The sequence below is a fragment of the Stegodyphus dumicola genome, chromosome 6 (genome assembly GCF_044657685.1).
Source record: "Stegodyphus dumicola isolate Sdum_Otavi_A_Nest chromosome 6, ASM4465768v1".
Classification (NCBI taxonomy): domain Eukaryota; kingdom Metazoa; phylum Arthropoda; class Arachnida; order Araneae; family Eresidae; genus Stegodyphus; species Stegodyphus dumicola.
Window position 1 is genome coordinate 177,450,600 of NC_140773.1, and position 27,958 is coordinate 177,478,557.

General features: G+C 35.4%; 2 protein-coding genes across 2 annotated transcripts in view; one reads left to right on the forward strand and one right to left on the reverse strand.

Annotated features, from left to right (window-relative positions):
- Positions 1-27,958, reverse strand: part of LOC118199821 (protein Wnt-11b-2-like) — a 130,576-nt gene that overhangs the window by 24,695 nt on the left and 77,923 nt on the right. The window contains exons 2-3 of the mRNA XM_085819202.1: positions 23,311-23,549; positions 19,649-19,926 (exon numbers count right to left, since the gene is read on the reverse strand). Of these exons, the coding sequence (XP_085675328.1) occupies positions 19,649-19,926; positions 23,311-23,549 (517 nt within the window). The remainder of the gene's footprint in view (positions 1-19,648; positions 19,927-23,310; positions 23,550-27,958) is intronic.
- Positions 4,699-6,763, forward strand: LOC118201220 (uncharacterized). Its single transcript, XM_085819201.1, has 2 exons — positions 4,699-5,757; positions 5,852-6,763. Exons 1-2 carry the CDS (start codon positions 5,131-5,133, stop codon positions 6,737-6,739), a joined length of 1,515 nt encoding a protein of 504 aa, XP_085675327.1. The 5' UTR covers positions 4,699-5,130; the 3' UTR covers positions 6,740-6,763.

Consider the following 27,958-nt stretch of genomic DNA (forward strand, 5'->3'; position numbering starts at 1 on the left):
CTATTCTGTTAATACAATATCGTGTTTAAATGTGACATAAGTAGTATAATTTTACGGGTTCTGGAAAAGTTGAGTTGTTTTGCTCCTGCTGCGTTGGAGTTCTGGAACAGTTGAGTTGTTTGTTGCTGCTTCTTGACGCGAGTGACGTCAGAGACCACTCCCCTTTTTAGAGGTGAGCTGTTTTCTGCTGGTTATTTTAGCGGAAATGACGTCATAAAGCATACTCTTTTCCTAGTTTAGTTGTTTTACGATAGCTTCTATACCGGAAATAACATCACATCGGCATGGTATGTTTTTCGTTAATTATAATTCTGGTGCATGGAAACAATAGGACTTAATGAAATTTTACTTTGGAAGAATGCTCTTGCGCTATAATTAAACATTTTAATAAATATTATGCGTCATTGAAGCCAATAAATTTTAATTATTATTTATATAAATTATTTAATTTATAAATATGAATTATAATTTGAATTGTATTCGAACATAAAAGAATTCAGCGGTGGAGCATGACGTCACTGTTTTGCGGTGGAGCAAACGATGGAGAATGACGTCATTGTTTTGCGGTGGAGCAAGCGATGGAGAACGGCGGCATTCATTGCTTTAGCGGAGGAGCATGACGCCATTACTTTTGCGGTGGAGCATGACGTCACTGTTTTGCGGTGGAGCAAACGATGAAGAATGACGTCATTGTTTTGCGGTGGAGCAAGCGATGGAGAACGGCGGCATTCATTGTTTTAGCGGTGGAGCACAAGGTTATTACTTTAGCGGTGGAGCATGACGTCATTGTTTTGCGGTGGAGCAAGCGATGGAGAACGGCGGCATTCATTGTTTTAGCGGTGGAGCACAAGGTTATTGTTTTAGCGGTGGAGCATGACGTCATTGTTTTGCGGTGGAGCAAGCGATGGAGAAATGCGGCATTCATTGTTTTAGCGGTGGAGTACAAGGTTATTACTTTAGCGGTGGAGCATGACGTCATTGTTTTGCGGTGGAGCAAGAGGTTATTGTTTTAGCGGCGGAGACTGATGCTATTATTTTTGCGGTGGAGCAAGCGACGGAGAATGACGTCATGATTTTTGCGGTGGAGCACAAAGTTATTACTTTAGCGGTGAAGCATGACGTCATTGTTTTGCGGTGGAGCAAAAGGTTAATGTTTTAGCGGCGGAGATTGATGTTATTATTTTTGCGGTGGAGCAAGTGGTAGAGAATGATGCCATTGTTTTAGCGGTGGAGATTAACGCCATTATTTTTGCGGTTGAGCAAGCTGGGGAGAATGAGATCATTGTTTTAACGGCGGAGGACGATATGATTCATTCGGCGGTGGAGAAAAGTTTTCAGCGTACAGAGGCTCTGAGAAATGACGTCATGGATTTAGCGGTGGAGCAAAGTCTTCCAGTAAGAAATTCATCGCGACGTCATGAGGGTTTGTCCGAACATGTTATGCTTACTAAATAACGTCATTGATTTTGCGGTGGAGCACCTTTACCAGCTGAGAGGGTTTCGGAAGATCGATAACGTCATGAATGTAGCGGTGGAGCATACCTTTGGTGCAGATTGGGAAAGAAACTCTTCTCCCTTCCCAGGGAAAATAGAAACTGTTGAAATTGTGCACTTAGCTCTTTGTGACGTCAGGAAGGATTTCTTGAATATTGTACATTACTTTGTTCTCCCTTCCTCCAAACAGATGTATAAAAATAAAGGAATAAAAGAATGGCTTTCTCACAGTACAATGCTTTGTTCTCTACTCCTTCAAGCAGGTGTGTAAAAATAAAGAAAAAGGAAAGGTGCTATTTCATGGAAGTGATAAGCCAATACCTTTGTGTATAGGCTGCTGAAGACACTATTAGGGCTTCCCTAGCAGTTCACCCAGCATCAGAATTATCTTGAAAGTGATGGTCTACATACTGAAAGTGAGCTGAAAGTGTTGGTATTAGGATTTTTTTGTTTCCTGTGGATATCCTAGTAATTATATTATTTTTGTTATTTTCTAAACCATCAACTGAAAGATATGAATACATATTATTGTGAAGAGTGTAAAAAATGTTTTTCTTCTCATTTCAATTATAAAAGACATTATGATTCCATTCATAAACTTTATGCTTTTGTATGTATATATTGTGAGAAGAAATTTAATAGAAAAAGTACCCTTAATCGACATACAAATGGCGTTCACTTAGGTAATGTTTATACGTGTGAATTTTGTCATAAACATTACACACGATTAGACTCCCTTACTCGCCACAAGCGGAAACATGATGAAGATAAATGCATCATTGTTGAAACAGTAAAAAGACGGAAAGTCAGCCCAGATAGTGAAAAGCCTATTTCTGAAACTGAAATGAAAAATGATAAAATGAATTTAACTGAAGATGTGGCTGTCGCATTAGATGCTATAAGCTCTCAGGTACAGAAAAATCTGCAAGAAGGAGGAGGTACCAGTGAAGCTCATACTCAATTAGTTCAAACAATGAATATCAATGGACCTTCTGAAAATACTTCAAAGAGCGAAGAAAGAACAACAAATGTAAATGAGGTAGGAAAAAGTAAGGAAAATTTCTTAAGAGAGCATGCTTTTAATAAGAGACTTCTTACTTACGCTTTGAGGAATATGGAAAATATCCTAGAACTGAAAGAATTTTTAAATTCCAAACAAAATGAAGTTTATTATCTCATTGAAGAAAAGCTTAAAGAAAACAGCGTCAAAGTAAATTTTCAAGTTAATTGTATATATGAGAGAAAAGTTAAAGAAGAAATATTTGAAAAAAATTTTGCATTCAAGACGAAAAATAAAATTATTTTGCTCCCGACAGATATCAGCGTAGTTTTTAATGAAGCCATTGATAAGTTAATTAAAGAAAGTGAAGACTTAGAAGCAAAGGATTCAGGATGGTCCCTGAAAAAACAATGAACATATGAAATGTTTACACATACAAGGAGTAATTTTAACGAAGACAAAATTCATTTACTTCTCAGGAAAGGGATTTACCCATATGACTATATGGATGATATGAAGAAATTTGAAGACAAATTTCTATCACCAGGAGAAAAATTTTTTAATCTTTTAAATGAGCAACATATATCAGAAAACGACTACGAACATGCGAAAAAAGTCTGGAATACTTTCGGTATAGAAAACATGGGAGAATACTCCGATTTGTACGTTAAAACTGATGTACTCTTACTATGCGATGTTTTTGAACAATTTAGATCACTTTGTTTGAAAACTTATGAACTAGACCCTGCATGGTATTTTACGGCACCAGGTCTCTCTTGGGATGCAATGCTTAAATGCACTCAAGTCGAAATTGAGTTATTTATTGATTATGACATGCTCCTTTTTATTGAGCAAGGAATAAGAGGTGGCGTATCTCAATGCTCTAAACGCTATTCTAGAGCCAACCATAAATATATGTATGAATATGATGATAAAAAAGAATCACTATTTTTAATATATTTGGATGCAAATAACTTATACGGTTGGGCCATGAGCCAGAAATTACCTCTAAAAAATTACCAGTGGTGTACTGTAACAGATATTAATTCTATTCCTAATGATTCAAGTGAAGGATACATCCTCGAAGTGGATTTAGATTATCCAGAGAATATTCATGACGCACACTGATCTTCCTTTAGCCCCTGTAAATATCGTGCCTCCAGAGTCTACGGAAAAGCTTTGGTTTTAACCTTAGAACCCAAAGTAAGATATGTGCTTCATTTCAGAGCCCTTAAACAATACCTATCTTTAGGTATGGTTTTAAAGAAAATTCACAGAGCTCTAAAATTTGAACAATCGGAGTGGCTGAAACCTTATATAAACCTTAATACAGATCTGCGTTCGAAAGCACAAAATAATTTTGAAAAATATTGAAGACTTGTTAACAAGTCTTCAATAGCATATCATAGTTAGACTTTTAACCATAATTTTGATTTTGGATCTGCAAAAATTATCCAAAAGGCTTCTTCCATAGGTGAATTGGATTTTCTTGAGGCTTTTCACATTCACAAAGATTTAGCAGGTTTAGTTAATGATTTGAAGTCCAATCCAGTCCTTCCTAATGCCTTTCTATTCTTAAAATTCTACTATCTTAATTCGGTTATTTTTGCCGATAGATGGCGTTACCTCCTCGCGTTTGGTACTACCAGAGGGTATAAAAATCCGTTCAGTGGTTGCTTTCCATTATTTGAAGTTCAGATTTTGAGCGTAAGGTGCATTTGCCCCTCGCTCCCTATTTTAACTTCGCTAATTTTTCATGCTCGATCAGATAGCCTGGCTCAGTAAAAGTAGGCGGCCAGTGCAACTCTGATTAAAAATCTAGTTATAACCACGTGCAGTGCTGATAAGGACCACGTGTTTCTGTGACTCCTTCTCCTTTATTTTCTTCTTTCCAGGTATTTCTTTCTCCTGATGAGGAGGGACCTTTAGCTGCCCTCGAAATCGATTGAGTGTTTCATTATACCTACGCTAAATACAAGGTTGTTTATACGATTTTGATCAAGCTAGCTTTGTCATATTCAGATGCTAAACGGTTCATTATGGAAGATGGTATCCATACGTTACCTTGGGATCATTATAAAATTTCTCCAAACACTAGAGATCAATTATTAGTATAACAACTAGATAAAATTTTGTGACGTCATTTAAAGTTCATCTGTGATGAGGTAAGCTATTTTCTTTCTTGACTGATAAAGAAAGAATTGCACTCTCTGAGATGAATAAATTTTTATTTAATTTATTTATTTTTCTGTTTATAGGATGTAATTGGTAAATATTGTATTATATAATTTTGATTAAGTAAATTTATTATCTTGGCTAGGAAAGAGATGTTTATCCCTTCCCTCTCCCCCTTTTTTTTAAAATTTAAAATACAAAATGATGTTTGCTTTTTCGCCCTTTTCTACTTTTTGTACGCATCCGCCAAAGTGAAAGTTTGCATTCCTATTAACCAATCAGCTTATTTTAAAATCTGACGTCATGACCTATTAGCCTATCCGCGTTAAGACCAAATAAAGAGTTCCAACATGAGGTACAATTGATTTCTACCTTGAAGGGTAGTTCTCTAAAAGTTTCTTAAGTTGATAGCACGCTTATTTTTCTTTAGACGTTTTTGTTTGAACCTTACGCCGTGCAGTATGGATAATGGTCTTAATATCAAACTTTGTGAAGGTGTTTTACAATCACCAAATGAGGTATTAAAACAGTTAGAAAAAGATATTATTTATTTACCTAAAGAATGTTCTCAAATACGAGCTAAAGGAAAATCTTTTCCGATTCCCCGGGAAATTGCTGCGTTTGGAGATCCAGGACTCATATACATGTTTTCGGGTATGAGTATTTCATGTCAACCATGGTCCCCTCTACTGTTTGAAATCAAGGCTTCAGTGGAACATTTGAGTGGTGCGAATTTTAATTTTGTACTTATCAACAGATACAAAGATGGTAATTCTTGCATTGGACAACATAAGGACAATGAACCATCTCTGGATAGTAATCATCCTGTGTGTTCCCTGAGTTTGGGTGAAACGCGTACTATAGTATTCAAGAGGCAACACTTTCAAGATTATAGACTAGAACTGGAGAATAATTCTTTACTAATTTTAAGCTTCTCAACAAATGAACTTTGGACTCATGGAATACCTCGTCAAAAAGAACGAAAAGGTGTTCGAGTCAGCTTGACGTTCCGAAGGCTGCTGTTACCTGGTAAAAGAAAATTTGATGAGGATCACGGTCAACCCAAAAAAGGCATGAAAGATCAGAAGGTAAGCATAAAGTTAATATAAGTTTTAAGGTATACACAATTTAATTATATATTGCTGTATCAGTTTCGCACTTATTTTTCTAATTATTTTATAGGTATTGACATCTGACGAGCTATTGCCAGTTGATACACATCAGAATTCTGAAGGACCTCAGTCAACAGTGGATGCCCTTCCTCCAAATATGTTTCAGTTAGGAAATAAAAATTTTGTCATCGTTTCGTGTTTCTTGGGTCATACTCGTGTTCATATTCGTCGTTATGGTACGAATGATCAAGGTTTTTTGTATCCGACGAAAGATAGAGTTTCGTTATGCCCATTAGTGTGGAAAGAATTATGTACTCATTTAAACACTTTTGCTACCTTTGAATCGACTGACGATATATTTTTTGTGAAAAACGATCTTTGTGTTTCAAAACAAAATGTGTATGGTGAAGTAATCATATCCCTACAGAGACTATTTCAGAAAAAAGATTACAGTTTTCAGTTTGTTCCACAACGTGTTTTAATGAATAAAGATCAGCTACAAAAACTTGATACAGAATGTTATGCAATAAGCGTTCTAGTGAGAGAAAGTCTCATTTCTCAAACAATGGATTATTTTCTGAAAAAACAAATTCATGAATATTCATATACTGAAAGTGGTTTTTCAGGTGATCCAGACAGACCAAATGGATTTCAAGAACTTGAGGATTCTTTATGTGAATGTATAAGTAAGTCTATTTATAACACAATTTCTGAACTTTTTAAATGTTTTGCTTGTCAAATAGGACATGAATCAATGTTTATGCATACTTGCTTCAATTTGAAATCTGTAGAAAATTTTAAAAAGTACTTTGATCAAGCATTTTACACCATTAATTGGAAAGCATTGGCTAAGGACTTCGTCGAAGAAAATATTAATAACACTAATTTTGTTAAACTTATTTTTGATTATGATTTTTTCCAGTGTATTAACTTCAGTGATTTGTACAAAAAAAATTGAAAATGTTTATGTTAAAGACGGAAAAACTATGTTTGAAACTTTAGAAAGCACTGATGATGAATAAAAATTGTTTTTATTTTTTAAAATGTATCATTCCTAACTTAGCCTTTCAGAAGTTATGTTTACTCTATTTTTCTTTTCACTTTTGTATAAAATCATTATAAATATTTTTTTTTTATCTTCACATGCTTTAATTTATGATTGGTTTAATGTGTTAGGTAAAGATGTTTTATGAATCCGAAGCAGATGTTCTAAATTTTAAATTTAACACAGAATTATAATTTTGAATATATATATATATATATATATGTGTGTGTGTGTGTGTATGTATGTACATGTATATAAAAATTAATGTTAGTGTGCGCTTAGATCATAACAGCTGCTATAATGGAAGCGATTCTATCTCAGACTTATCGAGATCCTCAAGTTCCTGCCAGTTTCGGTGGTATTACTGCTTTACATCGTGCTTTGAAAGGTCGCGTGAAAACGAAAGACATCCAGAAATGACTGCAAAGCAAGGATTCTTATACATTACACAAGCCCGTGCGACACAAATTCCCCAGGAACAGAGTTATCGTAGGAAGCTTAAACGAGCAATTTCAGTTTGATTTAGTAGATATGCAATCATTAGCCTCTTTTAATGATGGGAATAAATACTTGCTAACCTGTATAGCTATCCTTTCCAAATTTATGTGGGCAGTTCCCCTCAAAGACAAAAAATCTACCTCAATCATATCTGCTTTCGAAAAAATATTTTCGGAACGCTTACCAAGATCTTTACAAACAGATGCTGGGAAAGAATTTACCAATAAATATGTTCAAGACTTTTTAAAACGGAAAAATGTACACTTTTTCACGACACATAATGCAACAAAAGCCTCTGTCGTTGAACGGTTTAATCGCACTCTTAAAACTAAGATGTGGAAATACTTCACTGAAATGAATACGCGTAAGTACATTGATGTTATAAGTAAATTAATACATAGTTATAATAATACTTGGCATCGCAGTATTAAGACAGAACCCGCATCGGTTACATTTCAGAATCAAGAGGAAATCTCTCAAACGCCAACAAACGACACGGAAACAAGTCAGATCAGATTTAGAAGTGGGGGACACGGTTCGCATCATCCGAGAAAAAATGCTCTTCGAAAAAGGATACGAACAAAACTGAACAAGAGAAATTTTTACAATTCATAAAATTATTCGAAGGATTCCTGTTGTCTATAAGCTAAAAGATTTAGCAGGAGAATTTATACAAGGGACGTTTTATAAGCAAGAACTTCAAAAGGTTTCTGACTCTGGTTATTATCCAGTAGAAAAAGTTTTGAAAAAGAGGAAATCTCGCTTTAAAGTTGAATATTTTGTGAAATTTCAGGGGTACCCTGCAAGTTTCAATGCTTGAGTTGAAGATGTTAGAATGATATAAAAAGCCCATACATTCTACCTACCTTTCATTTGGAGGGAAAATGTCTTTCTTTTTCACACTGATAAGCGATAGCTCTACGCACTTTTTCCCGGAAAATAAAATATCGCAATTTACCACTCAGCTTCCTTCTCCGGTCGATTTAAATGGTGAGTGGGAATTATCCCTTGTGGACTTTATTTACCCGCATTCCTGGTATAACGTTCGAAAAGACAACAATTTATTTGGATTTGACTTAGGCGATGGAAAATGGGAAGGTAGAAGAATTCCTCCAGGATGTTATGAAAAGGTACCAGATTTATTAAAAGCTTTAAAAATACCATCACATGAAAATAAGATTGAATTTAATTATCATCCTGTCACGAAAAAGGTTACAATTAAGACAGACGAACATTCTAAAGTCCTTCTTCATGAAGGATTAGCTGAGCTTTTAAGATTCGAACCCGGTGTTTACAGAGAAATTGTAGAAAGTCCTTTCGTAGCCAATCCAAAAGTCTCCTTTCCTGTCATGTATGTGTATTGTGATCTAGTAGAGTCTCAAATCGTAGGAGATGTGCAAGCTCCATTATTAAAAATTGTCACTGTAGAAGGAAATGATGGTGATATCATAAACGCTCATTATTCCAAACCCTTTTACTTACCAGTCATCAGACAACACTTTCAGACTATACATATTGATATAAGACTTCATTCCGGAGATTTAGTACCGTTTGAGAGAGGAAAAGTTTACCTTGTATTACATTTTCGCCTGAGACAAATTCTATAAAAGAAGCACCCATTTTAAAAGTGATTTCATTTTGATTATATACTCAAAAGTAGAAGTATCAAAATGAAGTCTTACACGTGTTGTACGAAAAAATTTGAAGATTATTATGAAGGACAAGCCGGAAATGGACTACCTTATTACAGAGGAACTATTTTACAGAAAGGATATGGTACTGGAGGATTTTTTGCAAAACTATTTCGTAGCGCTATGCCTTTTTTGATTAGTGGAGCTAAAAACTGTTGGAAAAGAAGCTTTACGGACTGGAACTATGGTTGCAAACGATGTGCTATCAGGCGAAAATTTTAAAGCATCCTTGAAAACAAGATCTAAGGAAGCTAGAAAAAATTTAGCCAAAAAAGCAGCTCAGAAAACAAACGAGATGATCGGTCGCGGAAGGTTTAAAAGGAAATGCAAAACCTCGAAATGCTTCACTTCGTCTAAAGCCAGGAAACGGCAACGACGCGACAGTTTTAACTCGTAATGGCTTTTCTGTTAAAAGATTCTCTGGAATGCGTAAAATCTGAATTGGATCTATTTTCATTACCTCCAACGCAAACTGTTATCGAAAGAGGTCAGTGGGTTGAATTTCATCCTCTAGCCAATGTGTCAGAAGGAAGTCCTGTAGAGTTCAATGTTTCTGGAAGCGGAGATGAATACCTTGATTTATCACAGACTCAACTGTATGTCAAAGTAAAAATTTTAAAAAGTGATGGCAAGCCTCTCACAGCTGAAAGTAAAGTGGGACCCGTCAATCTATTTTTACATTCTATGTTTTCTCAAGTGGATATCAGTTTAAATGAAAGACTCGTTTCCTCGAGTAATAATACTTACCCTTACAGGGCAATGACTGAAAAATTACCTAACCATGGTTTTGATACAAAAACTTCTCAGCTTTCATCAGAAATGTTTTTTAAAAATACAGCAGGTCGAATGAATGTTTTCGATCATAAAGATTCTCAGCCTAATGAAGGATTCATCCAAAGAGCTGAAATGTTTAGACTGAGTGCCTCGGTCGATATGATTGGGCGGCTACATTTGGATTTGTTCCATCAAGAAAAGCTCTTATTGAATATGGTGGATATGAAAATTAAACTCATACGCAGCAAGCCTGAATTTTGTTTACTGGGTGCTGGCGAATATAAAGTTCTGCTTGAAAATGCCTCTTTATTTGTGAGAAAAGTGAGAGTCAGTCCTGGTGTGGTTCTAGGGCATGCAAAAGCCTTAGAAGAATCAACAGCCAAATATGCCATTAACAGAGTGCTCTGCAAAGCGTATTCCATTCCCACAGGAAACATGAGCTTTGCTCAAGACAATATTTTCGTAGGTCAAATGCCTAATCGTATTGTAGTGGCATGTATTGACAACGATGCATTTAACGGAAGCTATAAAAAGTCTTCCTTCGAGTTTAAGCATTATAATATTAACTTTATTGGAGTTTATGTGGACGGTCAACCTGTACCTCGTAATCCACTTCAACCTAATTTTGGTAAAAATCAATTTATACGAGCTTATCACAATTTATTTATAAATGCGGAAGACAAGGGTCTTTATCTTTCGCGATCAGAATTTTCAGAGGGATATTCATTATTTCGCTTTGATTTGTCACCCGACTTGTGTGATGGTTCTTATTTAAATCTTGTTCGACATAACAATTTAAGATTAGAAATAAAATTTGCCACTCCCTTACAGCAAACAGTTTCTTTAATAGTGTATGCTGAATTTGAAAATTTAATTGAAATTAATAAAGCTCGAAATATTCTGTATGACTTTGGAAACTGATGAATTCATCAGAGATTCATCAAATCTTATCTCGAGATCCTGTTTCTTTGAGGTGTTATGGGGGTGTTTTTCCTTGTGACAAAATATCTGCAACTGAAAATTTTCCTTGCGCTTTGGTGCTAAACACTGATAAGCATGATAAAGAAGGCACTCACTGGCTTGCTGTCTATGTTACAAACAAGCAAACTCTCGAGTTTTTTTATTCTTATGGACTCCCCCTGAAGCACATGGAGAAGATATAACAAAATTTGTCAAGAAATATCATAATGTTCATTGTAATAAGACTCCGCTTCAAAGTCTGACTTCTAATGTATGTGGACAATATTGTATTTATTTCATTATAAAACGATGTCAAGGCTTCTGTATAAAAGTAATTGTAGCGCAATTAGCCGGAAGGAAAAATGATTTTCGTATATTTCAGTTTGTCAAAAAACGATATGGTGTAAACATGCTTTTTAGAAAATAAACCGTTTTTGTTTTTTAAAGAATTATTATGCGTATGTGTGTTGTTTACCCCCTTATATATATATGTATATATTTCATGTTTTTTTAAATTCTGTCATTACCCTTTTCGTTTATTCGAGCTTTGGATAAAAGAAAAAGGAGAACACATGCTTTTAGTACGTAAAATATTTATGTATAAGGAGTTCTATAAAAGTGTTCAGGCAATTCACAAAGAATCATAACAGCGAATACTGAGACAATTTAAAGTCGTAGATTTTGTGTAAAGTATAAACATCAAAACATTTATTTGTAGTTATCATTCAAAAGATGGAACTGCCTAAGTTAGTCCATCCTTCTACTTGTCTCATCAGCGGTCCTACGGGTTCAGAAAAAACTGTTTTTGTTAAGAAATTAATAGACCACAAAATGTTTAATCCTATGCCGTTAAATATAGTTTATTGCTATGGAAGTTATCAACCGCTTTTTAATTCAATAAAAAATATAAAATTTGAAGAAGGACTGCCTTCTAATCTCCAATCATTACAAAATGCTTTAATTATTATAGAAGATTTAATGTCTGAGTTAGCAAGTGATACGCATTTAAGTAAGCTTTTTACAAAAGGAAGCCACCACCGAAAGCTCTCAGTTATCTTTATAATGCAAAACTTTTTTCATGAAGGCAAGGAGATGCGAAATATCCATTTAAATTCTCACTACATTGTCATATATAAAAATCCCAGAGATAAAAGTCAAATCATGCATTTAGCTAGACAAATGTTCCCAGGAAAACTGAAGGCTTTTCAAGAAATCTTTCAGGATGCTACTTTGTCTCCTTTAAGTTATTTGCTAATAGATTTACGACCTGAAACAAACGAAAGTTTGCGTCTGCGCAGTGGAATATTTCCAGGAGATGAGAATTACGTTTACCAGCCTCGTTAAGTCACTTAATGTTGAGACATCGAGCAGTTAACATGTCTTCTACAGTCGTTATTGACTTCGAAGGCTTCCAACTAAAGCCTCATTGTTACATTGTGAAAGAATTGGCATTTTTCTCCGTACATGAAGGACATCATGCCTGTTGGTCATTTCTACCCCCTCATTCGTGGGAAGAATTATCGCTCCATCATCAAAAGTGCTTTACATGGGTGATTAGAAATCGCCATAATTTGAGTTGGAATGATGGTATTTTACCTTATACCACTCTTCGTATTATTTTACAGTACTTATCATCAGTTTATTCTGATATATTTGTAAAAGGGTTTGGAAAAGAAAAAATTTTTAGAAAATCTCTTATGTCGAGACATTATAAGTTTAGAAAGCCCTAAAATACAAAATTTAGAAAAGAAATGTTCATTAATATGTTCGTATCATTCTCGTGGATTTAACTGTTATACCTTAACCAAAGCCCCCGGTTTTGCAACCTTTATAAAAGAAAGTATGTAGGAAGAAGAACTCATTTTCGTTTAGAATGTCTCATCAGAAGCTCTTAGGAAAAAGTCAATCAAAAGCAGCTGTTTTAAAAAAGTGTCCCAACTATCTCATCAAATCTGTTTGTGAATGTGTGTTAAATCTTCTAAAAGGAAACATTCCCATCAATAGACGCACCAAAAATCGAATCGCTCCTTTTGAAAGAATCTTAAAAAAATTAGCTGATAAAAAATTACCTCTTTTTAAGAAAAGACGTCTCTTAGTTCAAAAAGGCGACGGCTTTTTATCGCTTCTCATCCAGCAGCCGTAAGCGCCTTATCATCATTAATCCATGGAACATAGTAAGAAATTTGCTTTGGTCCCCCTGGATCGCATGCAGCATTTTGAGGATGAACATGTGAGTGATTTAGATACTCAAATTCAACATATTTTAAAAAAGAAAATGGACGATGAAGAAAAGGCAAAGATGTACATACAGATTTTACAAAAGTATCTAACGTTTTCTAACGTTAATGCTGTCAAAGTTTCTGAAGTAGAACCTCTCGAACAATCATCTGAAAGACGTTTTGATATAGAAAATGAAATCATTAAGGCTGTTCCTGTCAAACAAAAAAAAAAAAAAAAACTGCAGAGAAAATAATAAATTTTTTAAAACATCAGGTTTCTTGGACGCAGAACAAAAAACTGATACTGGATGGTAACGCGTTTAAAAGAAAGTATGTAGGAAGAAGAACTCATTTTCGTTCAGAATGTCTCATCAGAAGGATATAGATTATCTAAAGCTCTTAGGAAAAAGTCAATCTGGCTCAAATATTGTACAACTCATAAATTTTCTGTTAAGAAATATAACTCGAAGGTCTGCTGCCTTCGACCAATTTAAAGAAATACTAACTATAAAAAACTTTCCTAAAGACTTTATAAAAAACAAGCATTTACTGCTGACAAAAACTATGTATGCTAGACCTAAAAGAGCCAAAAAGAAACTATCCTCGAAAAGATGGTTGAAATTGTGAACAAAACAAGTTTGTAACACTAATTTGTTTCTAAGATACGAATAAAAGAAATATCTTCTTGTGATTTTTTTGCTTACTTTTTTTATTATTAACACAACTCACTTAACTTGCACTTCTTAATAGAGTTTAATTCCTTTACCACGTCGAAAAAAATAGAATATCATATAAATCAGTAATTTTTCTTCAAGACAGTTCCAAAAATTTTTTTATATACTTTACATTGGTTATTCTAACATATCATGCTGGGACTAGCTGAGAGAGGTGGGGGCCATTCTTTTATTCCTTTATTTTTATACATCTGTTTGGAGGAAGGGAGAACAAAGTAATGTACTATATTCAAGAAATCCTTCCTGACGTCACAAAGAGCTAAGTGCACAATTTCAACAGTTTCTATTTTCCCTGGGGAGGGGGAAGAGTTTCTTTCCCAATCTGCACCAAAAGTATGCTCCACCACTACATTCTTGACGTTATCGATCTTCAGAAACTCTCTCAGCTGGAAAAGGTTCTCCACCGCAAAATCAATGACGTTATTTAGTAAGCATAACATGTTCGGACAAACCCTCATGACGTCGCGATGAATTTCTTACTGGAAGACTTTGTTCCACCGCTAAATCCATGACGTCATTTCTCAGAGCCTCTGTACGCTGAAAACTTTGCTCCACCGCCGAATGAATCATATCGTCCTCCGCCGTTAAAACAATGATCTCATTCTCCCCAGCTTGCTCCACCGCAAAAATAATGGCGTTAATCTCCACCGCTAAAACAATGGCATCATTCTCTACCACTTGCTCCACCGCAAAAATAGTAACATCAATCTCCGCCGCTAAAACATTAACCTTTTGCTCCACCGCAAAACAATGACGTCATGCTTCACCGCTAAAGTAATAACCTTGTGCTCCACCACAAAAATCATGACGTCATTCTCCGTCGCTTACTCCACCGCAAAAATAATAGCATCAATCTCCGCCGCTAAAACAATAACCTCTTGCTCCACCGCAAAACAATGACGTCATGCTCCACCGCTAAAGTTATAACCTTGTACTCCACCGCTAAAACAATGAATGCCGCCGTTCTCCATCGCTTGCTCCACCGCAAAACAATGACGTCATACTCCACCGCTAAAGTAATAACCTTGTGCTCCACCGCTAAAACAATGAATGCCGCCGTTCTCCATCGCTTGCTCCACCGCAAAACAATGACGTCATTCTCCATCGTTTGCTCCACCGCAAAACAGTTACGTCATGCTCCACCGCAAAAGTAATGGCGTCATGCTCCTCCGCTAAAGCAATGAATGCCGCCGTTCTCCATCGCTTGCTCCACCGCAAAACAATGACGTCATTCTCCATCGTTTGCTCCACCGCAAAAGTAATGACGTCATGCTCCACCGCTGAATTCTTTTATGTTCGAATACAATTCAAATTATAATTCATATTTATAAATTAAATAATTTATATAAATAATAATTAAAATTTATTGGCTTCAATGACGCATATTATTTATTAAAATGTTTAATTATAGCGCAAGAGCATAGTTCCAAAGTAAAATTTCATTAAGTCCTATTGTTTCCATACACCAGAATTATAATTAACGAAAAACATACCATGCCGATGTGATGTCATTTCCGGTATAGAAACTATCGTAAAACAACTAAACTAGGAAATGAGTATGCTTTATGACGTCATTTCCGCTAAAATAACCAGCAGAAAACAGCTCACCTCTAAAAAGGGGCGTGGTCTCTGACGTCACTCGCGTCAAGAAGCAGGAACAAACAACTCAACTGTTCCAGAACTCCCATGCAGCAGGAGCAAAACAACTCAACTGTTCCAGAACCCGTAAAATTATACTACTGACATAAAATGCTAAAGTAAAAATAATTATGTGAGGGGACATGCAATGAATAATCTATTTCTAATTTTGGAATATCGTCAATAATAAATGACACAAATTATTTTCTTTATAACCCGAAGATACGTCATTTCTGCCTTTCGTTAAAATAGAAATCATTTTGCTACCATTTCGCTTAAACATTTCTATTATTATTAACTTTACACTGCATGAATTTTTATTTTGAATTAAAAAAATAATGTTATTAAAAAAAGTATACAGAGATAAGGAAAATTAGTAAGAAATGAATTTCTTGTTTTGCTGTGTTTAGTAAGTTATTTTCACTTGTAACAACACGCATTCAGTGGTAACTCATCTCTCACTACTATTACTTGGACAGTAAAAAGAGAAACAAGGAAATTGATTTATAAAAGAGTCCTTATGCGTATGAACATTTTTCTAGTTTCCTTAACTTGTATCTTATCCCGAAGACCTTTTGTACTAAGTACAGTAAACAAATTTAAAGATTCTTCTGAACATATTAAATGGATTAAAGGTAAATACAATAATAGTTCGTAACTGATAGTGACATCATTAATAACACTTAATTCAATTAGAATTTAACCTAGAGCATTTTAGACAAGAAATCATCACAAAATTCTTGATCAAGAGTGCAAAATTTAATTTTTCATTAAAAAATAGCATTGATTCATTGCATATGAAATGGCTAATTCATTGATGTTGCTACTCTGGATTTGCCCTGGAACTGAAGCATACAAGACACGAAAGTTTGCTTATCACAAAATATTTAAATCATAGGTTTGCAAATAAACGAGTAGTTAGTTGCGCCGGAATGCTCAAATGAGTCATAGAAATTAAATTAGAGGCCGTAATTTTGATTTAAATCGAGGTAACATCTAAGATACGTATATAAATACAGTATTTTTTAAAGCAAACTATAAAATTTTCATTCGACGACATGGGTACAAGAAAATAAACTAAATGGTACAAGAAAATAACTAAAATTAGAGGCCGTAATTTTGATTTAAATCGAGGTAACATCTAAGATACGTATATAAATACAGTATTTTTTAAAGCAAACTATAAAATTTTCATTCGACGACATGGGTACAAGAAAATAAACTTTGCAACCATTACTCTGCTGCTGCTAATTCCTATGAATGCAGAGATATTTTGAATCGCATACAATCGAAACGATATGGAAAGTTCAAGTTTAAAACCATTGTTTAGGTACATCGCAACATTTAGTAGCTATTATAATGTAAGGAAGTTTGACGACTAGGTGTTACGTGATCTAAGAGCTATCTCAAAACAGCTCAAACCCAACAGCTATCTCGAAAGGTTTAATAAAGTGATCTCTATGCACAGGAATTTTCTTTTGTACAGGAATAAACAGAAGGAAAATATTCAATGCACTGTGTCTTCTTATGTAAAATGATGTTATAATAGTCTGATGATGCTGTAGTGGTAAAATTTCTATTGCATTATTATTAAGCAAATGAAAAAACAAAGCAAAATCGATTCTATACGCAAAGCAAAAAATAATTTCTGTATGATAAACATTTGACGGTACGGTATGGCATCTTTACCTCAAACATGATTATAACATACAGCGAAATGTTACTTTCAAAATATGTAGCAAAATCATACAAATTATGCATAAAACACTTAGCTTTTGTCAATAGATATAATATCTTGCTTATTATAGCTAAAGTTCTGCCACATATGTCACGACACATCGCGAACAAAATTTCAGACAGTTAAAATTTAATACACTTTGATCAGTTCCCGGACCTTCATCGAGACAACTTCTTCCGAAACACAGATCTTCTTCGAGATAGTATAACTTCTTTCGGAACACGGACCTTCGAAAATATGTTCTACCGTTTACCGTTTACCTACCGATTTTTAATATTTGAAAAGTAGCGTTTTTCAAATAGTAAAAATTGAATTATTTCAAAAGCAGTCTTTTTCAAAGCTGGAAACAAAAGAAATATGCAATATTGCGAAAAATGCGTTGATACCAATGACGGCTGTTAATCAGGAACTTGACATACTTTTTTATGCTTACTAGTCCTTTTCCCGCAAAGCCGTTCGTTTCAAGTGCAGCAATAAGACAAGACCAGCCAAGAAAAATTGAACAAAATACGAACTAAGATGCACGACATTTATTCAATCAAGGATTTAAAAATTGACTGATAGTAGTTTCTGCCATTGCATAGGCAATTTTATGTTCTTTATTAAACTTATATAATTGAATTTAAATATTAATTCTTTTCTGAAGAGCACCAGGCCGAAAAAAATAAAGATTTCACATATTAGTCTATTTAAATTTGTACATAAGAGGTTTTTTTTCCTTTGCACATAAGAGGCCAAGCTGGATCATTTGGTTTTAATTCTGAGAAATATATTTGGATTAAAATAGCTATACTGTTATGATTGTCTTACTTGTAAATATAATTTTTTTTTCAAATATGTTGCACTCAGTTATAGTTAAGCTTATAAATAACAATGCAAAGCTAAATTGATTCTGTTTGCTTCATTTACTTCTGTTTTTGGATTTTACTGCGTATTACATCTAAACTAAGCACTGATGTAAAATCTTAGATCACGTAACGTATCTATACATCTTTTATGACACACACGCACCTGTTTTCATATGCTTGAACTACAATAAACATTTAACATTAAGCATGATGTATTTATCTTTGAATTCGTTTTACATTTAATGAACACATTTCAGTTGGTGTTTGACTTCAAAATAATTAAATTATTACGTTATAAGGTATTTTCTCCCCCCTTTCTGCATGTATTCATGATGCAACGATTAGCGCAGTCGGCGCGTATTCGAGAGGTCCAGGTTCGAGTCCCGGCGAGGACATTGAATAATTCCGATTACCTGCCTCATTAAAAATTTTATATGCCATTATAACTTTCAAAATTGAAATAGCGTATCCATGAAGATTTAAAAAAAATTAGATGTCTTTATAAAAGAGGGCAATCAAGTGGGAATACGGATAGATCGATTATGATCCCTTGATGTCACTGCTCTTTTCCCGCTGCATTTTTTCATATTTTTTCCTTTGTCATCTGTCTACGTTTGCTTTACCTTAATTGTTAGGTTATTTGGAAAGTTATATACATTTTACAGTATACCATGAACGTTTGTTTTATATAAAGCCCAAAGTTAATCATCACGAAAAGTAAATGCCATTAGCACTGATAACCCTCAGTTAACATCCAGTCAGATTTCGGCTCCCATCTCTATAGAACTGAGATGGTTTAGAAAGGAAGCCATTCATTCGTACGACTTTCTTGCCCTCCAAGGACGCAGCTCACTCAGATATCAAAAGATATGATAATCTAGTATTATAAGGTCTTGGGTATGAAGCCTTATAAAACAAAGATTCATAACCCCATTCTAGCAACTTCTGGCGGATCAAGGTCTGGATGCATAGCCACGAAGCTTGGTTTAAACCGCGTATGACATTAAAATCAGTGTCTGAACGAAACTTAAGACATTAAGCCACTTGAATCTTCCACAGATACAACATGACGCAGATATACCATCAGTGCCGAAGCTAAGGTTTTCGCTGTCCGGTGCAATCACCGCGATTCCTAGATTCTGCCGCTAGTGACTTCTTAAATTTACAAATTTTGCCGCTTCTAAATTCTGCAGCCCGGTGAGGCTGCACGTATTACGCATGCTCTAGGATCAGCCCCGAATACCATTCTTCATTTCCTGCGAGGATGGAATTGAGCCAGCCATCGGTGCGGACATTCGAGAACGAAAAGCTTCCTCACGCGAACTGTCTGCTCCTGATTGTCGTTCTATTGCTAAAGACAAATACATGCATGCAGTTGATCAAATTACTTTTTGTGTTCCTAAGACCTGTGTGAAGTACTATACTGTCTTCTTTTTAACACTTCATTTTCGATCCCGGTATGAAACTAATTCAAATCACCATGAAATTAGGCCTTATTCTCTGCTATATCAGAATTCATGTACTTAAAAGATGCCTTTAACATGAATGCCCTTTTTTTACACTGTACAGCTGAAATTTTGATAATATTCAGCTGAAAAATGTTTTTCCCAAGCTTCTAAAGGACCAGAAGTTTATTAGCAACTTTGCAAAATAACCCAATTTAATTTAAGGTTTTTTGTTAATACACTTAAATAATATTGACGACTTTTTTAAATCACTTACTCTTCTTCCAGCTTGATTGTTGTGTCTGTTTACGGACGCTTCAACTTTCTTTCGCACAGATTTCTGTCGCCAAGGAGCGTCTGCGAAATTCCTGGCAAACTTGAGACCATGCCTGACATTGTGACCGCATCCACCCCATTTAAAATCGCCATGCGGTGGCTCATGAGGTATTTCACCACATCCACAGGAAGCCAGGGAACCATCACTGCAGGCCCTGGCGATATTATGTGCTACTGCTGCAGAAGCTAGAGCGTACATGAAAGCCTGCTCTCGGGTACCTGAAAAGATAAGAACGTAAAATATTAGAAAATAAAATTATAGTTTCTATGATGCTCAAATAATTGACTGATAGTTTTTAAAAAACTTTATCTGTATATTTCCATGTCTTAATTTATATTCATTTAAAGAATCTTATAGTGTGTTATTAAGAAGTAACATTTTCACAATTTTTTGAATCGCTTTTTATTCATACAGGAAATAAACTTTTTAAGTTTTAGAGAATCCGATTTATTCGTGCCACTGTTGCTGGAATACATATGCTTATGATATAATATAAGTTAAATTGTATGCAATGAATTTGAAAAACGTTTTAAACTATTATAATGACATAGAATAAGCAATGAAAAACTCTGAATTTTTTGTGTCATTGTCATGTTAATTGTTTCATATCAACAATTTACCTAGACGCTAAAAGTTCAATAATAATGCATTTTCTTACAATTGGGAAACGTGCCAAATGGACAACAGCAATGCAATTAAAGATAAAGTGGTTTATGCAGAATGCAGAATGCAGAAATGCAGAATAATTTTGAAAACTCTTTCAGGGAGAGAGTTCTGTTTTTACATTTAGATCTAGCATTCCTCTTCTCTAAATAAATATCATAATTTTGATTTAGATCAATCATTCATTTTTTAAAACCAAATATTTTTATTCCAGGGGAAAAAAATAACTTATTAACTAACAGTTATTTCGACTTTGATTTACCCTTTCGATGCCAGATTGAATAACTGCAATATTTCTTTGACATATTAAAATGTTTTTACATATCTATAAAAAGTTTTGCTCATATGAAGCAAACGTTTATAGATAGAAACATGATAGAAGTTTATAAGGTATTTCTCCCGCCTTCTTAGAATGCCTTCGTGGTGTAGTGGTCAGCGCACTCAGCGCGCTTTCGAGAGGTCCGTGGTTCGAGTCCCGGTGAGGTCACTGCTCATTTTTCACTTCTCCTACTTGCAAAATAGCCTAATGTCTCTACAGTGGCACCCGAACTAAAAGCTGGTGGATGATGATTCTCCACCACCAGGATTTGGCGATTGGGTCCCTTAATCCCCAGTCGCCCTTTAAAAGGGGGTATATGTAACGTATTTCTCCCGCCTTCTTAGAATGCCTTGGTGGTGTAGTGGTCAGCACACTCGGCGCGTATTCGAGAGGTCCGTCGCTCGAGTCCCGGCGAGGGCATCGCTCATTTTTCACTTCTCCTGCTTGCAAAATAGCCTAATGTCTCTACAAGCTGCTGAACCAGTTATAAAAAAATTCATACGATCGCATATTGAAATGAATGTAGGGAAAATAAATAAACATAATAACGCCTAATTTTTATATATCTTTTATTTAAACGCATGTAGGCAGAAAATGCTTTTTTAATTAAATGAGGATATTTAGTTTAGTTAGCAGAAAACACAGCATTTTAACTTTTAGAATTCATTATGCAAATTTCTAAGGAAATTAAGTATTTCTTCAGAAATATATACATTCAGCGGCATATCATATTTGTATATTACCGTGGTCCTAACTGCATATGGAGATTTTAATCCTGACATTTGACATCATGTAGAAAGCAAAGCCAGTGATTTAATAATCAAGAGCAAAACGTTTTATATTAAGTAGGCAATACAAAATGCCCATCGGTTCAAAGAAAAGGGTTTAAGAATGAAAAGTGTACATGAATTTAATTTACTAATATATAATAGCATACAAAAGCCAGCGACATTAAAAAAAATCCCTGTTTCTGTGAACCTGAAACGTGTAGTACAGCAAGTAGCATAGAAATACATGAATACATTTTTAGTACTCCTCCCCAAAGAGTTTCATTGTGTAAATATCTTAGTCACAATTGCATGTTCAGTGGATGAGGTTGTATTGAGAAAGATGTCAGCTGTACTGCGAGCTTTAGACACAAAAGCTACTGCAATATTAAACACGTCATAGCTTGATAAAATATCTTTATCTTTACAGAGTCTCATCTTACAGAGTCACACAGAAGAAACATTACAGAGTCAGGCCTTTATTTTTAGGTAACATAAACTAACGAGCTCTACAAATATGAAACTGTATGAGGAATGATCCTCAGGTCTTAACAGAGCAAAGTCAGAAGAAGGGTTTAAAGGACATGTTATTCAACCATATATAATCGCACAGACGGCCCAACTTGGGCTTACATAAAACCAACACTTCTGGCTTAACTCAAACAGGTAACGAACTTAAAATAAAATGTAATTAAACTAGCCAAACGGCTCAATCGCCTTCAGTGTAACAAAGTGGCCTACAAGCAGGCATAACACGCTCTAAAATCCCCTTCCAAAAGCTTTGATTAAATAACACTTTTTCTACTTTAATCTGAATACACGCGAGCTATCTGATTAGCATTCTGGCAGAAAAGCGTGGGTGAAAACGAAACTGAAAGGAAAGTTGCTTTAACTAAAAATTAAATGTTAGGCAAAATAAATAAATCTATAAATCTTCACAACCTTAAGGATACTAATATTGCTTTAAGGAAATAGTAGTTGAAGGATATGAAATATAGTAAGAGATTAACATTTGTAGCATGCTTGAAGAACTGCAACATTGTTGCATGACTGAATTTGAATCACCGGCTGTTTAAAAGTTTTTTTTGTAACTGCAGTTGTAGAAGAATGAGTTAGCATTCTGCTAACACCGTCGCATGGAGTAACAAGTTACCGTTCATTTTTATATCATATACCCGCACAAAGCTTTCTGTAAAACTCAACTTCTTTTGGTGTTGTTATCATATATGAAGTATGCAAATCTGATAAAGACAAGAGCAAGAATTTTTGCTTTTTTTTTTCCAATGGCAGATTGTGAACAATTACAAATGTAACAAAGTCCATTAATCTATACAAGGCCATAATACTGGAGGGATCAGAAATTTATGTTTCTTATTTCCCGTAATTAATATTCTTTCAATCCATAGAAAATAAATTTTTATCTCATTATAGATGGATCAACCATCAACACATACAAAAGTGTGAGAGAAACTTGATAAACTTATAGAATCTTCAAGTGTCTCGGAGTAGGAGATATGAAAAATCAACTGTGCTTTCGCCAGTATTAGTTGTGCAGATCTTTCCGTTACCAACTGGATAACTGACTACTTAGGTCACGAGAACATGTACGGGAAAGGCGATAATTCCAAATAAACTTTCTATTGTTTATTTGGAATTAACTTTCTATTGTTTGGAAATATGCAACTTACCTTTTTTTACGTTGTTGATCACTTAATTACTGCATTTAAATTCCGCATCTCGCATAAGAGACGGGTAGTACGTAAGTATAAATTATCTTTGATTCAAAATATATTTAAAATAAGTTATACATTATCCCCCAAATTCCTCAAATTCGTATTCTATAATTATCTCACCTTTTACGAGATCTGGCGTAAGATGTGGAGCTGAGTTTATGCTGGAGCAGTTCCATCTCCTGTCAATGAAAGCGGCTAAACAAACGCTAGTTGCATCTCTAGCTGCAGTTACTAAATGTGGCATGACTTCCATGTGCTTCTGACACAGAGACACTTGCCTTCCTCTCAGCAACAGATGCTTCTTGGCTAAAAGACACTGCGATGACTTGTTCCAACCTTGCTTCCACTTTGAGAGAGCTCTATCCAAATAAAGGTATCGGATTAAACAATATTTCTTTAATTTTGAGTTAGTTATTGTATTATTTTGAGTAGTTGTTAATAAAAGATTATTTGTAATGTGTAAAATTGTACAGCACAAACACAGCAGGAACTCAAAACATACAAATAAAATTTTAAAGCACCCAAAATTTAAAATACCCTAAAAGGAACAAAAGGCATTAAAGCAAGATTAAAATTTCAATTAAAATCAAAAGCAGTTCAAATGGTTCACCAGTCCGTAAGACTTAATTGTCTCCCAAGCACTACAATGTCCGTTCCATGCTAAAGATAAACAATTTCAATATATTTTGCATCAATAATTTTGGTATCACATGCTAAACAGTTAGTGCTAAGAAAGAATTAACAAATTGTAAGGATCTTAAGTTTTACTAACGTTTATTTTATTTTAAATCTTTACTATCACTTCTTATTTTCTACTTCCGGCCAGAATTATAAGCGTTAAAGTATTTATGCAAAGTTTGTCTGGCGAACGCCAAGTATTTAAGTTGTGGCTTTTTGCCAAGCGAAGGAGAGGAAGCAGTTAGTCGAAGCAGGCCGCTTACCTTAGAAGTTTACTCAGTTGCTGGTTGCCTTCCAGGCCAGAGGTTTTAATCCTCTTGATAATTTTTAAACGTATTGTAGTGTTCACAGTTCTCTGTACTACATACGGCTTCCTGTTAATATAAGGCCAATCTTCCACGTTTATTATTTTAAAGTTAAATTAGAGTTTAGTTTTATTTTTATATTCTTACGTTTAGACCACAAGTGGTGTGTCATTGTATTCCGAAGTACGGAAATTATTGTAAATAGAGAAAAATAAAGGGTTTTGTATACCTTTCTTGCGTATCCTGTCTACTTCCCACAGTTTTGAACATAGCTTTAGTAAGCTCTCTGTTCCGAGTCAGGTCCTTGCATGTTCCCGAAGAAGGTTAGACGGAACATTGAACCTGATAGTGGCGCCCAACGAAGAAGAATAACCATGGCCGAGTTTCAAGAAGAACCTGTGCTGCCTGCAGAAGCGGCTCAGAATCCAGAAATGCCAGCTGCCGCCCTGGAAGGATTTGGTTACATCGTCCAGACCATGCGCGCATCGATGAAACCAGAAGCAACATTTAATGGAAACTCACCGGTAACCAGTTTTTTGGAAAAATTGGATGACCACTTCATGCTGTATCCCGTGCATGAGTTCCAGAAAGTCACCTTAGCTACCAGCACTTTGAGGAGCGAAGCGCTTAATTCGTTCAAATGTATAGGCAGAAGCCTCTTGGGTCAAGCGGGAAGTCCCACCTATACTTATGAAAATTTCAAGACGGCCTTAGTAAAAGCCTTCCCTGTCGTAAGAGATCGTGCAAAATTAGAAACGGGACTTTTCAGCATATATCAGCAACGAATCGAAAATCTTTCCGCCTTTATTTTAAGAAAAATTCACGTCTTCAAACTCTTGTATGGAAACCGTCCGGATCCTGAGATAATTCAAGTGATTTTGCAGAGGTTACTTCCCCAAGTACAAGACTTTATTGAATTAAGGAATCCGACTAACTGGAAAAGTTATTTGAGCTAGCAATCCAGTTTGAAAGTAGAACGGCGGACATTGAAAGAAGACGCCAGTATGAGCAACGAAACCAATTTGGTGCGGCAAGACCACAGCAAAGTCAAGAACACGGCTACGGAAGAAAAGCGAATCAGTGGGCAAGGAAACCCGAGTATCCAAAAACAACCGGCGAACGTCGACAGTTCAATAGTAATCCAGGAAAAAAGTCTGAAGGCCAGTGGAAAAAGAAGGAAAGCATGGAAAGGAAAAAACAAGATTTAAACTAAAACGGATTTCTGCTGACGGGAGGATGCGGAAATCCGAAGGCCAAGAAAACCCCTCTTCCTTCAAGTTAAATACAGTGATGGTGAAAAATTTGACTCTTCCAAAGATTGAAGTGTTGGTGAATAACATCCCAGCCACCGCACTCCTGGATACAAGCGCGCAGTGTTCCTGTGTGGCAGAAGATTTTTTTAGGAAGTATTTTCGTAAATACCGCATATATAATTCGGATAATACGACAGTGTTAGCTGCGCAGGGAGAAAGATGCAAGTGCATAGGTAAATTACCGCTATACGTTCGTATCAAGGACGAACAAGTAAAGATTATGTTTTTTATAGTAAAGAATTTGCAAGCACATATCATCTTAGGGATAGATTTTCTTTCAGAGGCAGAAGCAACGCTGGATTTTAACGAAGCGTCCCTTAAGCTGACGATGAAACCAGTTCGAGAAGAAAAAACAGAACCACCAATGTTGAACCTTGACCACCTGCCTAAGGAAGAGCAACAAAAAATTCGACAAGTGGTAAGTGAATTTGCTTCGTTATTTAGAGATATTCCAGGATTTACTCAAGTTACTAACCATAGTATCGACACCGGAGATTCACTGCCAGTTCGCCACAAACCATACCGATATGATAAGAATAAAGGAAAAATTGACATTAGAGTGGCACATTAGAGATATGTTACGTAAAAAGATCATAACGCCCATCTCAAGTAGTTATGCTAGCCCGGTTGTTTTATGTAAGAAAAACAATGACTATCCAGTAACACATCCAAAAAGGTGGCGTTTTGCGATTGACTATCGTAAATTAAACTCCATGACTAAATATCCGGTATATCTGTTACCTATTATTGAAGAAATTCTAAGGAACATAACTTCTACCAAATACATGACTACTTTAGACTTAACGACTGGTTATTTTCAAATAGGGGTTAGACCGGAAGATGTGCCTAAGACTGATTTTATAACCAAGTCTGGCACTTATGCATTCCTGCCTATGCCGTTTGGCCTTTCAGGGGCACCGGCAACATTTCAGCGATGTATAGACATTGTGCTAAGGCCTATTCTTGGAAAGTCCACATTTATCTTTTTAGACGATATCATTATTACTAGTGATAATCTGGACCAACATGTACAGGATTTAAAACAGGTGTTTTCATTATTAAATGAGGCCGGTCTAAAAGTTAATGTCGAAAAGTGCAAATTTGCAGCCCCTGAATTAAAATACTTAGGTTACAAAATATCTCAGAAAGGAATCGAGACAGACGAATCAAAAATAATCGCTGTGCAAAAGTATCCGCCGCCAAATACGGCGAAGAAGCTCTCTTCTTTTCTAGGACTTTGTTCATATTATAGATCCTTTATAAAAGATTTCGCAGCTATTGCTGAACCCTTGTTAAAATCAAAAAGGAAAAAGGGAAGATTCTCGTGGACGGCCGAAGCCAATAGTGCTTTCGAAAAATTAAAGCAAGCATTAACGCAAGCCCCTGTTTTGAAATTTCCTGAAAAAGATGAGAATTTAGAAATTTCAGCGGATGCTTCGGATTATGCGGTAGGAGCGGTACTTTCGCAAAATCAGCAGCCCGTGGCATTTTTTAGTCGAACTTTAAATCAAACACAAAGAAATTATTCCGCGACCGAGAGAGAGGCACTTGCAGTTCTGTTAGCAGTGCAAAAGTTCCGAGTCTATTTTGGAAGGGCGCCAATAACTGTGCATTCTGATTATGCGGCGGTAACTAGATTGTACTCAGGGAAAAACTTATCCCCAAGGTTAATAAGATGGGCACTCAAGTTACAAGAGTATAATCTGGTAATCAAGCACACCCCCGGAAAGGAAAATATCGTAGCAGATGCCCTATCCAGAATAAAAATAGATGAAGAAGGTAATACTGTAAAGGTGGCAATGATCACAGCATGTACAATAAATTCCCGAGAAACTGTAATAACCGAACTGGGTAAGGATCCTGAATTTAGAAACATTTATGAGTATTTAAAGGATCCTGAAAATTTTAGCCACCAAGATATTGTGGCGATAAGAAATAGGGCGGCCCATTACGAACTAATAGATGGTCTATTATTTTATACAAAAACTACAAATTCCAACAACGAATTTCGACCTGTTATCCCAGCTAGTCTTAGATTAAATATCCTGCAGGAGTTACACGACTGCCCTTTAGCTTCTCATGCTGGTATTCGAAAAACTATCCAACGCGTACGCGAGGCAGTCTATTTTCCTGAACTGCAAAAGTTAACAAGGGCGTATGTCCAGTCCTGACCAACATGTCAAGCAGTTAATTATATTAATTTCCACCCGGCGGGGTTTCTAAATAGTATTAAATCCGAATTTCCAAATGAAATAATTGGCATCGATTTATTGGGCCCTTTCCCAAAAAGTCAGTTAAATAAAAGTCGGTATCTCCTTGTTATGGTTGATCATTTTAGTAAGTGGACCGAAATTGTTCCCTTAAAACGAGCCTCCGCGAAATTAGTTACTAATTCTATTTTAAATAAATATATTTTAAAATACGGGATGCCCCTAAAAGTTATATCGGATAATGGTCCTCAATTTGTAAGTA